Raw genomic sequence first — 15572 nt, 5'->3', positions numbered from 1 at the left:
TCTACAATAAATGTGCACAGTTCAGCTGAATGATGAAGTTTACTTTGTATACTTTGCACAATATTAACAAACCGTACACTGAAACAAAATAACCAGAACATTAATGACTGATAGAGCTCTGTCAATCAGATGCGCTCTCGTCCACTGATCTATATATATATAATTGAAAATAATTGCTTGGGTTAATTGTGCTTCTGAAACGAAAGGCTACATCCTTAACCACATCAACTCTGGGGACCCACCGGTGGGTCCAATATTGCATATGCCTAATTCTCAAAAAATCAAAATAACAGCTGAAGTGGTTAAATTCAAATGATCAGTGCCGGCTCGTTTTCTTTGTTTATTTTCGTGAATTTAAATGTGTGCAGCCTTTGTCGGATGTAGCCTTCCGTTAGAGAGACACCCATAGATAAGCTTTGTTGAACTGAAAAATACTCTGAATGAGGAGTCGATTCCCCTTGATGGATTCCAACCTTTGGAATCGACTCTCGATTCCCAACGCCTCGGAATCGAGGAATCGATTCTTTTTGGAGCCCTAGTTTGCAGTATGCTTTGAAACCCTTTTGAAACTCTGAAACCCTCCACCTTCCCCAGCTCCACCTGTATAGATATGCTATGGGTTATTTTATATGCTATTTGTGCAGCAGCAGTATGTCTTAAAGGGTTAGCTCACCGAAAAATGAAAATTTAGTCCGAGAGCTTTCTGTCCCTCCATTGAAAGTGTATGCACGGTATACTGTCCATGTCCAGAACAGTTCATCAAAAATACATTTTGGTCCAAAAATAGCAAAAACTACAACTTTACTCCGCATTGTCCTCTCTTCCGGGTCTGTTGTCAGCGAGTTAAAACACAACAGTGTAGTGATATCCGGTTTGTGAACTAATCACTCGATGTAACCGGATCTTCTTGAACCAGTTCACCAAATCAAACTGAATCGTTTGAAACGGTTCGCGTCTCCAATACGCATTAATCTACAAATGAAGCTGTTAACTTTTTTAATGTGGCTGACACTCTCTCTGAGCTAAAAAAAAAATATCCCAGAGTAATTCATGTACTCAAACAGCACACTGACTGAACCGCTGTGGAGAGAGAACTGAAGATGAACGTGTGATTCAGCGTGAAGCAGACTGACACACAGAGCGTCTGAACTGAACTGATTCTTTTGGTGATTGATTCTGAATTGATTCTGTGCTAATGTTATGAGCACGGGTAAACCAGGGCTTGAATCAACGACAATCATCGCCAATGACGTCATTACGTTGAGTACAAAAGAACCGGTGAACCTTTTTCTTCAACCAGTTTATTGAATCGAACTGTCCGAAAGAACCGGTTTGCAGAAAAGAACCGAACTTCCAATCACTACTGGTGATCCGAAAACCGATGCAACCGGTTCTTGACTCGTGAAGTCAATCTTTTGTTCGTTATCTGGCTCGGCTCGGTGTTCATCTTCAGTTCTCTCTTCACAGCAATTCAGTCAGTGTACTGTTTGAGTACATGAATTACTCCGGGATATTGGTTTGTTTTAACTCAGAGGGAGTGTCAGCCATGTTAAAAAAGTTAACAGCTTAAGTCATTTGTGGATTAATGCGTATTGGAGACGCGAACTGTTTCAAACGATTCAGTTTGATTTGGTGAACTGGTTCAAGAAGATCCGGTTACATCGAGTGATTCGTTCGTGAACCGGATATCACTTAACTGCAGTGTTTTGAACTCGCTCACAACAGACACGGAAGAGAAGACAATGCTGAATAAAGTCGTAGTTTTTGCTATTTTTGGACCAAAATGTATTTTCGATGCTTCAAAAAATTCTAACTGACCCTCTGATGTCACATGGACTACTTTGATGTTTTTATTACTTTTCTGGACATGGACAGTATACCGTACACACAGCTTCAATGGAGGGACAGAAAGTTTTCGGACTAAATCTAAAATATCTTAAACTGTGTTCTGAAGATGAACGGAGGTCTTACGGGTTTGGAACGACATGAGGGTGAGTTAATGACATAATTTTAATATTTGGGTGAACTAACCCTTTAATACTCGCAGCACCATATCAGCGTATGAATAGCAAGTTGCTGTACTTGCTTTGCTAAAGCAACAGCAATTATCTACAACAACAGCAATAACCAGCAGCAGCAATACAGCAGCATAGCAGATTTATTCCACTGGGACCAAATACATTAACATTGTCGTATCCATTACCATGCTAAAATCTTTTGCATAAATTGTTTTGTCATGATAGAAATGTATTTCTCAGCATAACATTAATCAATTATCACACTCTTATTTTGGGGTAAATGAGGGGGGAATGAATGCTGCTGATATTGGTGAAAAAACCCAGATGTGTTTGTAAGTATGTTGAGATTAGACCAACACTATCCCCTCAGAGACAGGTGTCTTATCTGGGTCACATTTACATGGGAAATACAAGTGGATTACTCTGTCCAACTTACCTGAGAGAGCTGTAGTAAACATGTCACAGAAATGTTTGTTTCAATAAGTTATTAAGCTATCAAAAGAAGGTGTGAAATGTGTGTTAGAGTAATGTAAGTTTTATTTAACTGTTGAAATGTACATTCAAGTAAACACCTTATGGTTCTGTACAACTAAGCAGATGTAACTTGTTTACTTGGATATCCATCCTCTCAAAAGGCCTTGCAGTTTAGTGGCAAAACCATGAAACTTTTATCAGTTTAATGGAGTGTAGCTTAGACTCATGACAAACCTCTTCTTATTTACGACCATGTATAAAATTCAGCACTTGTACCATAGCTTTTGCATTTTAAAACTTATGAATATTTTAAAAGATGTTTCCAATCCTCTACTCTCCTTAATACTTATTAATTTTCTCTCTGCAGGGGAAAACTTTGACCAGAGCCCCCTCAAAAGGACCTTTAAATCCAAAGTGCTTGCCCACTACCCAGAGAACATCGAGTGCAACCCATTTGACCAGGTTGCTGTCAACATGGTAAGTGGCTTCAGTACTTGAAACCTTTACCTCTTTAGTTTACGCCTTTGATTTAATACCTCCAGCAGTGATTTGAATGTTTTTAATGTTTTATATCATTCTTTTGTTTTATATCATGCAATTTGTTTTGTACTTGCTTTCTGCAAACATGTTTTTTTCCCCTTTTGTTTTAGAGTTTTGTTTCATTCTTTTGTTTTGTATCATTCTGTTGTTTTGTTTGGAGTTTTATTTAGTTTATTCTTATTTTGTGTTTTTTTGTTTTTAGTGTTTTTTTTTGTTTTGTTTTTGTTTGTTTCATTGTTTGTTTTGTTTCATTCTATTGTTTTGTTTTACGTTTTATATTATTCATTTATTTTGTTTTATTATTGTTTTTGTGTTTGTTTGTTTAGATTTTTTTGTGATGTGCTTTTTTTTATGGTTTTTTTTTTTTTAAGTACGTCTGGGACACTTGCCTTTCAGAGCATGCTGAGACTTGATAATAAATTTATCATGTCCGACTCATCTAAACTTGTTTGTTTTCTGTTTCAAATAAAGTTTCCCACACACAGTTTCAATATTTCTCACATTAGTCATAAGAAAGATCTGTATCTGCATTGATTTGGAGTGTCATAACGTGTACACAGAGACTCTCACTCACTCTGTGGTTGCATGCAGTGATCAGCTGAAGGGTTTGTGTTACCGTCCCAGAGCATGCAGAGGTAACGAAAACCTCTGACCTATCGTTTCTGTGCTGCAAGGTCGTTTTTTTCCATCAGCAAACGTAAACGGATGCTTGGCATTAGTGACACCAGCATCAATTATTTAACCCAGGCTCTCTGCTTACATCAGCATGGAAACGGCTCATTGTGCATGTTCTTGCTCTGTAAAAGGAACATCTGAAGTGTTCAGCGCTGCCAGTCACGGTGGCATCACATCATTTGAGAAAAAAAACAAACACGTAATGACGTTCCTGTTTAGTCATCTTTCAAAGACAGTCTCCTGTCTACAGGGGTTTGCACATAAAACTACACACACACAAACACACATCCAAAGTGCTTGAAAGACAGCTTGCAATCACAGAACTTAATTTCAGTTCCCAGTCCTCCAAGGTCTGGATAAAATTCCCACGGTGATTACTTAGATTTTTCAATTCCACTCTTGGCTCTTTTCACTTCTGCACTCTTTTGTTCTCTGTCCTTTTTCTCTCTCTCCCTCCTTTTTTCTATTGTTTCAGTTCTTGCCTATTTTAGCTGGCATTTGAATGACACTTCATTTTGATAACATGTTAACAAGTTACAATATTCACTCAACATGGTGCTGCGTAAATGAGCGAAGTAGAAGAGTAGGTGAAAAAGCATTCCATTTTTGCTTTGTGTAGTGAAGAAAACATGCCAAAAATGTACTGTACCCCTTTTTATCAATGCAATATTTTGTGTTTATAAGCTTTTACGTAGTAACAAATGAATGGTGAATTGCTCCCCTGTAATTTGTATAAAATCTTGAGGAATGTACTGCATGTATTAAACATATTGACCAGACAACTTTTAACAGGTGCCATCTCTCACTGCACATCCATTAAAGTAAAGCAGAGTAAGAGGAAAATCAATCATCCAAAACATATAATGTGCTTGGCTTTATGTCTTCTGGCAACAGTCTCTTCACGTATAATAATAATAATAATAATAATAATAATAATAATAATAATTATTATTATTATTATTATTATAATAATAATAAAAACTCCAGTTCACAAGCTTGTAAATATTTATTTATTTAAAAGCTGGAGCAAATTTTGTTGTTCATATATATTTATATAACCAAGCAAACAACCAGATAAATATTTACAAAAAAAGAAAAAGAAAACATGGTACTTTGGTTTGGTACTTTTTTGTGCTCATGTTAATAATTTTTTTTCCCTCAGTGTAGTGCTAAGGTTAACTTTGTTTTTTGATGTTGCTGAAAATGTAAACAGTAGAAGCCCTGCATATATAAAAATGCACAGTAAAGGCCACATTAATAAATATGTAGTTACTGAAGCAACAAGTCATTTTCTCTCTCTTTCTCTTCAGCTCTGCATGCCCAAAGGTCTGTCATTCCGAACACAGCGTGATAGTCGTACCCCACAGTTCCACTCGTTCCTCATCACAAGAGAAGATGGATCTCGCATGTATGGTTTCGTTCACACCTTCTACGAGGAGGTGACCAGTCCTCAGATCTGCTCTGCCATGCAGACGCTACACCAGATGCACCAAGCAGACCATAATGCATCTGCCCATAACTGCCCTTCGTCATCATCCTCTTCCTCATCATCCTCATCCTCCTCTAGTATGGACTCTTTAGCCAGCAGCCTGGATGAAGTTGAGTCTCGTTCCTCAACTTCCTGCTCACAAGGGGGCCGCAGAAGCTGTGGCTGCTCCGGTGAAGGCTACGATTCTGTTCGCGACACTCTGTACGTGTCCAAAGCTATGTGTCTAATCACACCCATGCCCTTCATGCACGCCTGTAAACGCTTCCTGTCCCAGGTGCACCGCGCTGTCATCTCCAATCAGCCACCCCCACTTCCTTTGGAAAGCTACATCTACAACATCCTCTATGAAGTACCTTTGCCGCCGCCTGGACGCTCTTTAAAGTTCCACGGAGTCTATGAACCTATCCTGTGCCAGAGGCCTGGTGTCGGGGAGCTGCCGTTGGCTGATTTCCCACTGAGTAAGGCCTTCCAGTTGTTGGGAGTGGAAAATCTGGTGCAGATTTTTACATGTGTCCTACTAGAGATGCAGATCCTTCTCTACTCACAAGGTAAGTTTTAGCTCAGGAAATGTGGTTTTGTTTTGTTTGGTCTTCTTTGTGTGCACCTGCCTAGTCCAGATTTATCCACTTGTGTTTGGTTCTGTTGCTTTTGTTTGTTTTGTTAATACTTGTTTGGTATCTCTTTTTGTTGGCTTTCATGTAATTTTGTGTGTTCCGCTCGTTTCATTTGGTTTAGTTCATTTGGTTTTCAGTTTGGTCTTGCTTTTGTTTGCTTTCATTCTGTTTGGTTTTGACTGGTTTTGTTCATATTAGTTTGGTTTAGAATGTTTTATTTTGCTTTCCTTTTGTTCCGGTCGGTTTTGTTTGGATTTGTTTGCTTTCATTTGGCTTGGTTTTGTTTGGTTGTGCCTGGTTTCGTTTGCTTTCACCTTGGTTTGTTTGCTTTTGTTTGGTGCATAGTGCTTTTGTTTTATTTGGTTTGGTTTTGTTTTCTTTATTTAATTGTATTTTTTTTACTATTATTACATGATAAAATAAATACAAAATATAGACTTATTTATGTATTTATTACAGTGATGCAGTTTCCAAACTATATATTGACTTTATGTGTCTATTTCTAATGATTAATGGTCTTAATACTATGATAATTATGTGGTTTAATTAATTCCATTTCAAATGTATTAACCAACTGACAAGCTCTACATTTATATCAAGCTTACAGGATGTTTGTGTTTGACTCAAGTATTCACTGTATGCACATCAGTCAATCTCTTATTTAAGCATTTAAATTTGAGTTTTGATGCTGGCAAGTGCATCTTTGCAGGGCCTTTGATGTGGAGACTGAGTGAATGTGGAGGAGCCTAATGAATATTACATTACCCTGCTGCAGCACATATGCTTTTCAGTAAACACAATCTGATACACATGCTAATGAATTCCTCTGACTGTTCTCCATATAAACAAATGATGATATTTTTATGAGAAACATCTATTTATAATAACATTGCCCTGTTTTAGTAAGTCCACCATAGAGAATTTTGTGACAAGTTGCTTTTCATCTAAGGGTCCAGACTTAACCATCATCAAGTGCCAAAGGAAAGTAGAAAAATGACTTTGATTCAGTAAAACAGATTTGAGTCAGTTTTAGGAATTTCGACTTTATTTATGGTTACAATCTTCACTGTTATGCATATATATACTATATTAGGGAAAAACAATAATTACCTTTTATATTGACAAAATAAACTATATACTAGGGATGTAAAGTAATTTATTAATTTAAATTAATCACACATCAAATTTGTCTGAGAATGTTTTGAGAAAGCTTCAAATAGACATTACAAAAGTAAAACGTTTTTTATTTGATTTCTTTATCGTTTATTTATTTTTTTTGTGTGATTTGAAGTTGTTGGGGTGGTGTTAGCGCAGTGGATAAGACGCATGCCTGTGGTGTGGGAGACCCGGGTTCGAATCCACTGTGAACCGCCAGTGTGTCCCTGAGCAAGACACTTAACCCCTAGTTGCTCCAGAGGCGTGCGACCTCTGACATATATAGCAATTGTAAGTCGCTTTGGCGTCAGCTAAATGAATAAATGTAAATGTAAATAATTTGACTTCTCATTTTGTCTGTGTACATCTAGATTACCAGAGGCTCATGGTGGTTGCAGAGGGAATAACAACGTTGCTGTTCCCGTTCCAGTGGCAGCATGTGTATGTGCCCATCCTTCCTGCTTCACTTCTGCACTTCCTGGACGCCCCTGTGCCGTATCTCATGGGCCTGCAGTCTAAAGAGGGCACGGACCGCTCCAAACTAGAGCTGCCTCAAGAGGTAACCTGCACATTCACACACTTTTTCTCACCACAGCCTCTTAGAAATCCCTGGCATGTGGATGCCTCCATCAAGTGGGCTGTTTTTTTAAGACGCTTTATAACTTTTCATATTAGAATGCCCTCAATGCCTTTAAAAAGCACCAGAGGCCTTTGCTGAAAATAGCCTGAGGAGTATGAGGCTCTTCTTTTACAGTCCTGGTTTCCCTCTTATTTCTCATTCATGTCTGATGTGTTACTTTAGCTTCAGTGTTGCATTAGGATCAGAATTCTTAGCAGAGGTTATTTATTCATGGTTTGTCCGTCTGGAGACTGCAAGGCTTCCCCACATCCTCATCCCTAAATCCCATTTTCCGTAACTCAGCATCCAGATTTCCTGCTATGCATTCTCTTTGAAGTCACTCTGACCCAGAAAAAAAGACTTATGGCATCTAGAGCGAGATCGAAGGGGAGCAAGAGAGGAGATGGCTCATTTTGGGGAAACAACATGGGTTTCCATTTTACTGCATCACTTTTGTGTTTCTGTTTGCTTATGTAAGTTAATGTTTAAAAGTTTGGGGGTCGGTGGGATTCTGAAATATTTTTGAAAAACTTCTCTTATGTTGATTCGTTAACTAATAATAGAAATAGAAATAATTCTCTAGTAAAAAACAAAACAAAAACAAGAGCACTCATATATTGAGAAATTTAATCGATGCAATAAAATGATTATCAATTGTTATTTACATTTTGCCTCATCCACCATCTTTTTTAAACTGACCTTGTTACGGGGTATTTTGGGATGCCATTTCCGTAGGCATCTCTTGAGGCTGGATACAGCTCTCCTCACAACTGTTTCCTTGCTTTAAAACCTCTTGAGGTTTTCTGATATGTCCTTGTGTAACAGCACTTGAAGTATGGCTAACAGTGACATTTAGTTAAATGATTATGCTTCAGCAATTGTCCATTGTTTTTACCCATTTTAGAACAGGATTCTTCTGATCAGTAACAGTATTAGTATGCAGTGGGTGTTAGATGCATATTTACAGCACAAGACAAACCTACATGTGCGCAAACATATATGCACACACTCATGTTCATGTAGCAGTGTAAAAGGAGACATTTAAAAAAGTACACAAAGAAATCTCACACACATTTCAAATTATATGCACTCATATTAAATGAAGACAGAGCCTAAAGTTATTAGAATTTTTAATAGGAAAAAATATGTAGTGTTTTTATTTAGCTGGGTCTAACACATACATACTGGACCGAATGCTGGTTTGTGACAGGCTGTCAGCATTGTGGCCTGACAGAACGGATAGTTCTGCTTGAGTGATTTATTTTTACAGCAACAAGGTCACTCTCACACACTCACTTGAGGGCATTTTGACTGCATCAGCTGCATGTGACTGAACATCAGTGTGTCACACAGTGAGATTTCTAATGATCCACTGGATTGATTTAACCTAATTCCAGATGTTGGCTTATGTTATTAGGTCAGTACAGCTGATGATTTCTGTTGCACCTTGGGTCAATGTGTGTGTGTGTGTGTGTGTTTGTTTGAATACTGGAATTTCCCAGCATGCATTTGTTTTGGACAATTCTTTGTTTGGCACATCACAATGAAGTTGGCTTATAATGTAATCTTCATGTTCATGTAGTGATTAGTTTGCCAGGCAATTATTTTGGATTACATTTTTTTTTTTTTTTTAACCAAGAACCATACATTTTTGGTATTAAATAATTATATTATACTAAATAAAACATTTCAAAAATTATATATCATAAATTAAATTATTATATTGTATTATATTACATTACATTATATAATTGTCAAAACAAATTCATCTTGATAATGTCAGATAACTTTGATAGAAAGGTATGTAATAAATTAGGTTGAATTAAATTTAAGTACATAGTTAGATTAGAACCTCTGGCCCTCTTCGGTCATTTTTGACCGAAAATTTTTATATTTTGAAATTTAAAAAATCGTAGCTTCAACGGAATGAGATGACACTTGGTGACTTTTGTCACATTAGCAAAATGAACACACAAAAAAATCATGGACATGATTTGGATGTGTTAAAGGGTCCAAAAAAAAATAGTCACACTTACCTTCTTCGCAGTCAAAAATGACCGACATAGGAAATGAATGGGAAATATGAAAAAATGTTTTGGTGGTACAAACTACAAATCAGCCACTGGTCAGGAAAAAAGTGTGCAGCAATCAAGGGGTGACTCTCCAGAATATCAGGAGTGCAAAATAGACACCAATCAATAAATGGAAAAAATACAAAAGGGGCTCTCTCTCTCTCACACACACTCACACACACATAGAAATGAACCGGTAAGACTGCAAGAGAGCACATTGTGAGAATATGTGAAATCAATAAATGAAAACAAAAAAACAAAAGGCTTGCTTTCTATCTCTCTCTCTTATACATACACGCACACACACATGAACTTATAAGACTGCTTCAGAATAAAATATATATTTTTTCAAGCTATTGAAATAAAATCAATGAATCATGAATCAAAAAATCCAAAAGAGATTCTCATTCTCTCTCTCTAACATTTAAGTACATTGTATAAAATATGAATTAATTACAAAATGTTTGTATAGTGTTCTGAATGATCACTTTTCATTCCTTATTTTGTCAGATTTTTCAATTATCAAATACTGAGTAACAAAAATGCTTTCTATGTGTTCCCTTTCTAACAAGATTTTAATGTTTGACTGTAATCATAATGTAAAACTTGATACTTATTTAAACAAAAATATCTAAACCTTGACAAAAAGTAATCTTTTAGAATGTCTAGATATAGATCTAAATGCAAAACCTAAAAAAATGAAGAGATGAGGTCTAAAAAACTATGGGAATCCAAAAGCCTCTGTATATATCTATATAGGGTGCTAATACAAGAGGTTACGCAACATTAAGTTTTTACTTTTTTAATGCCTCCAGATTGCCCAATTCTCACATCAAAAAATGGATTTTAAATGCTTTCACTCTATTTTAATGTGAACTATTGCATTTATAAGAAAAAATAGTAAATAAATAAAGAGATAAAAAATATATATATTAATTCTAATGGAGAAAATAGCTCATTAAAATGGTATAAATATTGCACAGTATCATAAAATTCCCTAAAAATCATAAATAATAATCAAAAAATATTATTGAACAAAAATATATTACATTGGTTTTCCTGAAGGAAACAAAAAGTAACATTTCAAGGCTTCGGTCACTTTTGACCGCAAAGAAGTTAAGTGTGACTCCCAAACGAAGAGGGCCAAAGGGTTAAGCAGAACATGCTATGGTCAAAGTGTCTGAATAGTTTTTGGTCCCAAATTATTATCAGTTTTACTTTGTCAAATGTATGAAGAATTTTTGGGTATAATATGTCACAGTTTACTTTATTTTGCTATCCTCTCTTACATAAATGAACTGCACCCACTACTAAAAAAAATGTCTGAATAATTTTTGGTTTGACTGTATATATAATAAAGTACATTTTAAAATGTTTTACTTAAAAGCATTTAAAAACACTCATTTGTCAATACACACACACAAACAAATTTCCTTTGTCACAACATTGTTTAATGTTGCATTATACTTCAGGCTGAAGTGTAATTGCAGAAAAATCAGCCTGGTGACATCTAATAACAAATAATAAAAGTGTTGCACAGCAAAACTTAAACTACAATTGCAGACTTCGATGTGTGGCTTGAAGCCACATAAATGTTCATTTTTGCTCGGCTTCTTTCTCTCCTCAGGCGAACCTGTGTTTTGTTGACATCGACAACCACTACATCGAGTTGCCTGAAGACTTCCCTCAGTTCCCCAACAAGACCGAATTCATCCAGGAACTCAGTGAGGTATTGCTAAGTTTTGGTTTGTCTCCTGAGGGGGGCAACACCTCCTCTGAACCAGCTGTGAGCTCGCAGACCTCCGTGCTGGAGAAAGACCTGAAGAGCACATCCCTGAGTGAGTTGGTGGATGACCGAAAGAACGGCAACCTTGGTGGAGAGGCGCTGGACGTGCTGGAGCTTCTTCAGGGCAACCCGACTCTGGAGCGTCTGCAGGCTCTGGCCAAAAGGACAGGGGTGAAAGTGGCCCGTCTGGAGGCATTGGCAGCGGGGCAGAAAGCTGTAGGGGAGGAGGGCGTTGGAGGAAAGTCTCCTGTCGAGGAAGAGGAGCTGAGGAACGCTAAACTGAACGTGCAGCTGAGGGAGGTGTTCGCTGCACGCTTTGCCACAATGTTCGCGGACTACGAGTCGTTTGTGATTCAGAACTCGCCAGATTTGGAGTCCTGGCTGACCAATAGAGAGCAAATGCACAACTTTGACAAGGTGACTTACATTCTACACACTTATTAGTAAAACTTCTTAGACACGCTCTTAATGTTTTTGTTTGTAGTTTAGTTCGGCCCTTTTGTCTTGGTCTTGTAGCAGAGTTTTCATCAAAAGTTTCAGATGGTACCTCCATATAAGTTCTTTCATTTGATTTCTCTTTAGGCCTCATTCCTTTCGGACCAGCCGGAACCGTACTTGCCCTTCCTGTCCCATTTCATCGAAACGCAAATGTTTGCCACCTTCATCGACAACAAGATCATTTCTCAGTGGGAGGAGAAGGAGCCCCTCCTTCGAGTGTTTGACGGACGCATTGAGAAGGCCCGTCTCTACAATGTTCGCGCACCAAGCTTGCGCTCATCTGTTTACCAGAAATGCACCTTTCTCAAAGAGTCGGGTAAGAAACATTGAAAATGGAAAAAAAACAATATTTTTAGTTATTTTAAAATGTAATTTATTTCTATGGTGCAGTTATTTTTCTGTGTGACGTGCTTCATCCTTCAGAAATCATTCTAATATGTTGATTTAGGGTTCAATAATATAATTATTAATTATTATCAATAGAATATTACTTACAGGAAACAGAAAAAAGACCAGCATTTTTTGGAAAGAGAAATCTTTTGTAACTTTATAAATATCCTTTAAGTGACTTTTGTGTTGTCAGTTTAATGCATCCTTGATAAAATAAAATTATTAATTAAAAAATAAAACCCCTAAACTTGTACGGTTGTGTGCAAGTAAAAAGGAGTGCAATGCGATGATGATCAAATCTTGATTAAATTTTGAGGTCTTTGAAATGATTTTACTGTTGGGTGGTTTATACCGTGTTCGGGGTTCTTTGTCTCTATAAACTGATTCTGAAATCGTTGTGTTTTGCTGCATTGAAAATGTCTTCGCATTTTTGTGCAATCGCATCCTCAGAAGAGCACCTTTCATCATTCTTTTTCTGATCCCATGGTGATTCCCCAGTCATTTATCTGTCACTGCAAATTGTGTATTTCAATTTTAATGAAGCCTGTAGAAAAAAAAAAGCTGCTGCATATGTGCCCAAATGATTATAGAGAGTGACAGTTCAAGAGGGCGGCTGATGGGCCGAGGAGACGGGGGGAGAAAGAGAGACCTGCCAAGTGATTGAAAAATGAGGAGAGGAGCACAGAATAAAAGAAGTGAAGAGTGTGTCCTCAAATGAGTCATATGAATGGAGCGCTTTTGAAAGGCTGCCAGATGCTGAAAAGAAAAGAAGGGGTGCCTGGCGTGGCTGTATTGTGTCGTCTTGGGAAACCTGTGTGTGTGTGTATGTGCGCTGAATATTGTTGAGTGTGGTTCTGCTCGCTAAGCCCTCAGTACCATTGTTAGGTCAATAACCTCTTGTCACACTGAAGGTCACTATTGGAAGATGGATGCTGCTGTTCTGACTTAAAAAAAAATCTGGCAAACTGCCCACATATGCTTTTTAAAAGATGCCCAACATTTTCAGAAACAAAGTGCACTCTGGAAGTCATAAAGTTGATTGTTAAATTGCACCATTAAAATGCTAGGCAGTAAATGAGTATGTTCGTATGAAAACAAGGTTTGAATTTATTCCAATTTCTGGAAAGAATCAATGAAACTTTTTAATTCTAATGCACTGTACAACTTCTGTAGCAACTTGTTTTTTCCTGTTAGGCTAATCAACAACAGCAACAGCAACAATAGCTGTTTAATAATAATAAATAATACAATTAAATAATTGTTGTTAGATCATAATACAGTTATTATTAATTCATTTTATTTTTAATTCTTATTTCTTTGTATTATTTTTCTTAGTTACTGCATAGTTATAGTTTTTTATTGAAGTTTGTGTGAAAAAGTATAATTATTTATGAAGACTGCAATATGCAGTAACAATCATACTCTGTTTATTATTTATAATTTATAATTCTAATTGTTTATTCAGGTTCTGTAAGACACTGGTCATGTTTCATTATTGAAGCTGAAGTGTAAAATTGTTATTATATTAATTTATAAAAAAATATTAAATGAACACAACAGTAATAAATAATATTTTCTTATTCTTAATACAATAATACTTATTGTTTATGCTTTCATTATTATATAAGTACATTATAATAATATAATAATAGGTATTATTTATCAGTTATTTATTATACTTGGTTTATTAATCTTATTTTTTATTTATATTATTTTATATTTGGAAAATGTATACTATTTTGAAAAACAAGCCACTCACTCAGATTGCTCAGAAATACTTTTATTTGGCCGTTGTGGAAGTCTAGCCTCAAGCTTATTATTATCAGTGTTTTGTAGCTTCAACAATTCTCAAGCTGCCACAACACAAACCCCTCTCACTCGAGCTGTGTTTCTCCTCTCCAGCCCAGGCCATAGAGCAGCGGCTGAGAAAGATCGACCACACAGCCATCCATCCTCACCTGCTGGATATGAAGATTGGTCAAGGAAAATACCAGCAGGGCTTCTTCCCCAAACTACAGACTGATGTGCTCGCCTCAGGGCCCACCAACAATAAGTGAGTCCTCAACACTGTTAGAAGAGATTGACTGTTCAGTGTGGGGCATGTAACACTTCAGTGTCAATATTAGTTCTAAAGCTCTGTTTTAAACTACAACAGATGCTGCAATCCATCTGTTTTTAGTCACACTTCACTAATGGAATCTCTCTTTGATCAGGTGGTCTAACCGCACATGCTCGACCCAACGCAGAGTGGACCGTCACAGACAGCACAACGACCATCTCGTGCTGGACAACGACCTCAAAGAGGTAAGACTGCAGCTCTCTTCCTCTTCAGCGTCTCTCCTCCTTTCTCTTTATCTTGTTCTGTGTGCAGCCTTTGATTAGCACAGACTTTTTATGGAATTCCTTCCATCTTGAGTCTTTTTACTTCCATCTCTTTTATACTGGTAGCTTCCAAGGGTCTTATTTGTCAGATGGTAGATAAAGCTGATTGTTGGCAGAATCACAAAGTAAAAACTGATAAATCTGTTTTACTCACCCTCATGTTGTTCCAAACCTGTAAGACTTACTTTCTTCCATGGAACACAAAAGAAGTTATTTTGAAAACTATAACTGTCGCTCATTTCCACTGGTATTGTTATGTAAAATTAGTACAATTAAAAACTGTTTTCTGTAACTGAAATAAAATACAAATATTAGAGGAGAGCTTAAATTAAGCTTTAAGTAAACTCATTTATTTTTTAGTTAGCTGATACTGACAAAAAAACGTAATAGAATTAAAAAAAGAAATTAAGAAAAATAAATTGAATTAAATATGAAAATGAAAGATAATTTAAAAATATATATATAATTAGGATACATAAACAATTGTAAAATAAAAAAACTTAAGTAACCCATATATTGTGTAAGTTGTTATTTACCATTACAATCGAATCCCTGAATCGATAATCCAGACCAGTTTTGTAAATCAGATTGGTTGATTGATTTTCAAAAGAATGATTTGTACAGGAATTAAAACACTTCAAGAAACATTTATTTCTAATTTCAGGAATTTTACAAAATTTTCAGTGAGCTATTACTTCTAGTTAATGTGATGAACAGTAATTCTCCATAAATCACAGATTCTTGATGTCTGAATCACATAAATGGTCTTCAGGGCTGTAAGTGATTTACATGAAATTTGACTTGTAAATGCCTCCTGATGAATCATGCTTAATGCAAAGGCCTCTTGGGGTTTTAGTCAA

General features: G+C 36.4%; 1 protein-coding gene across 6 annotated transcripts in view; it reads left to right on the top strand.

Annotated features, from left to right (window-relative positions):
* Positions 1-15572, top strand: part of dennd5b (DENN/MADD domain containing 5B) — a 38586-nt gene that overhangs the window by 15183 nt on the left and 7831 nt on the right. For all 6 annotated transcript variants that reach the window (XM_059511153.1, XM_059511152.1, XM_059511151.1 and 3 more), the window contains 7 exons: positions 2860-2969; positions 5018-5744; positions 7337-7524; positions 11284-11859; positions 12025-12256; positions 14233-14383; positions 14544-14634. In XM_059511153.1, coding sequence (XP_059367136.1) covers positions 2860-2969; positions 5018-5744; positions 7337-7524; positions 11284-11859; positions 12025-12256; positions 14233-14383; positions 14544-14634 — 2075 coding nt within the window. The remainder of the gene's footprint in view (positions 1-2859; positions 2970-5017; positions 5745-7336; positions 7525-11283; positions 11860-12024; positions 12257-14232; positions 14384-14543; positions 14635-15572) is intronic.

This window comes from Carassius carassius, chromosome 26 (assembly GCF_963082965.1).
Source record: "Carassius carassius chromosome 26, fCarCar2.1, whole genome shotgun sequence".
Classification (NCBI taxonomy): Eukaryota; Metazoa; Chordata; class Actinopteri; order Cypriniformes; family Cyprinidae; genus Carassius; species Carassius carassius.
This window is presented reverse-complemented; position numbering and strand designations above follow the sequence as displayed.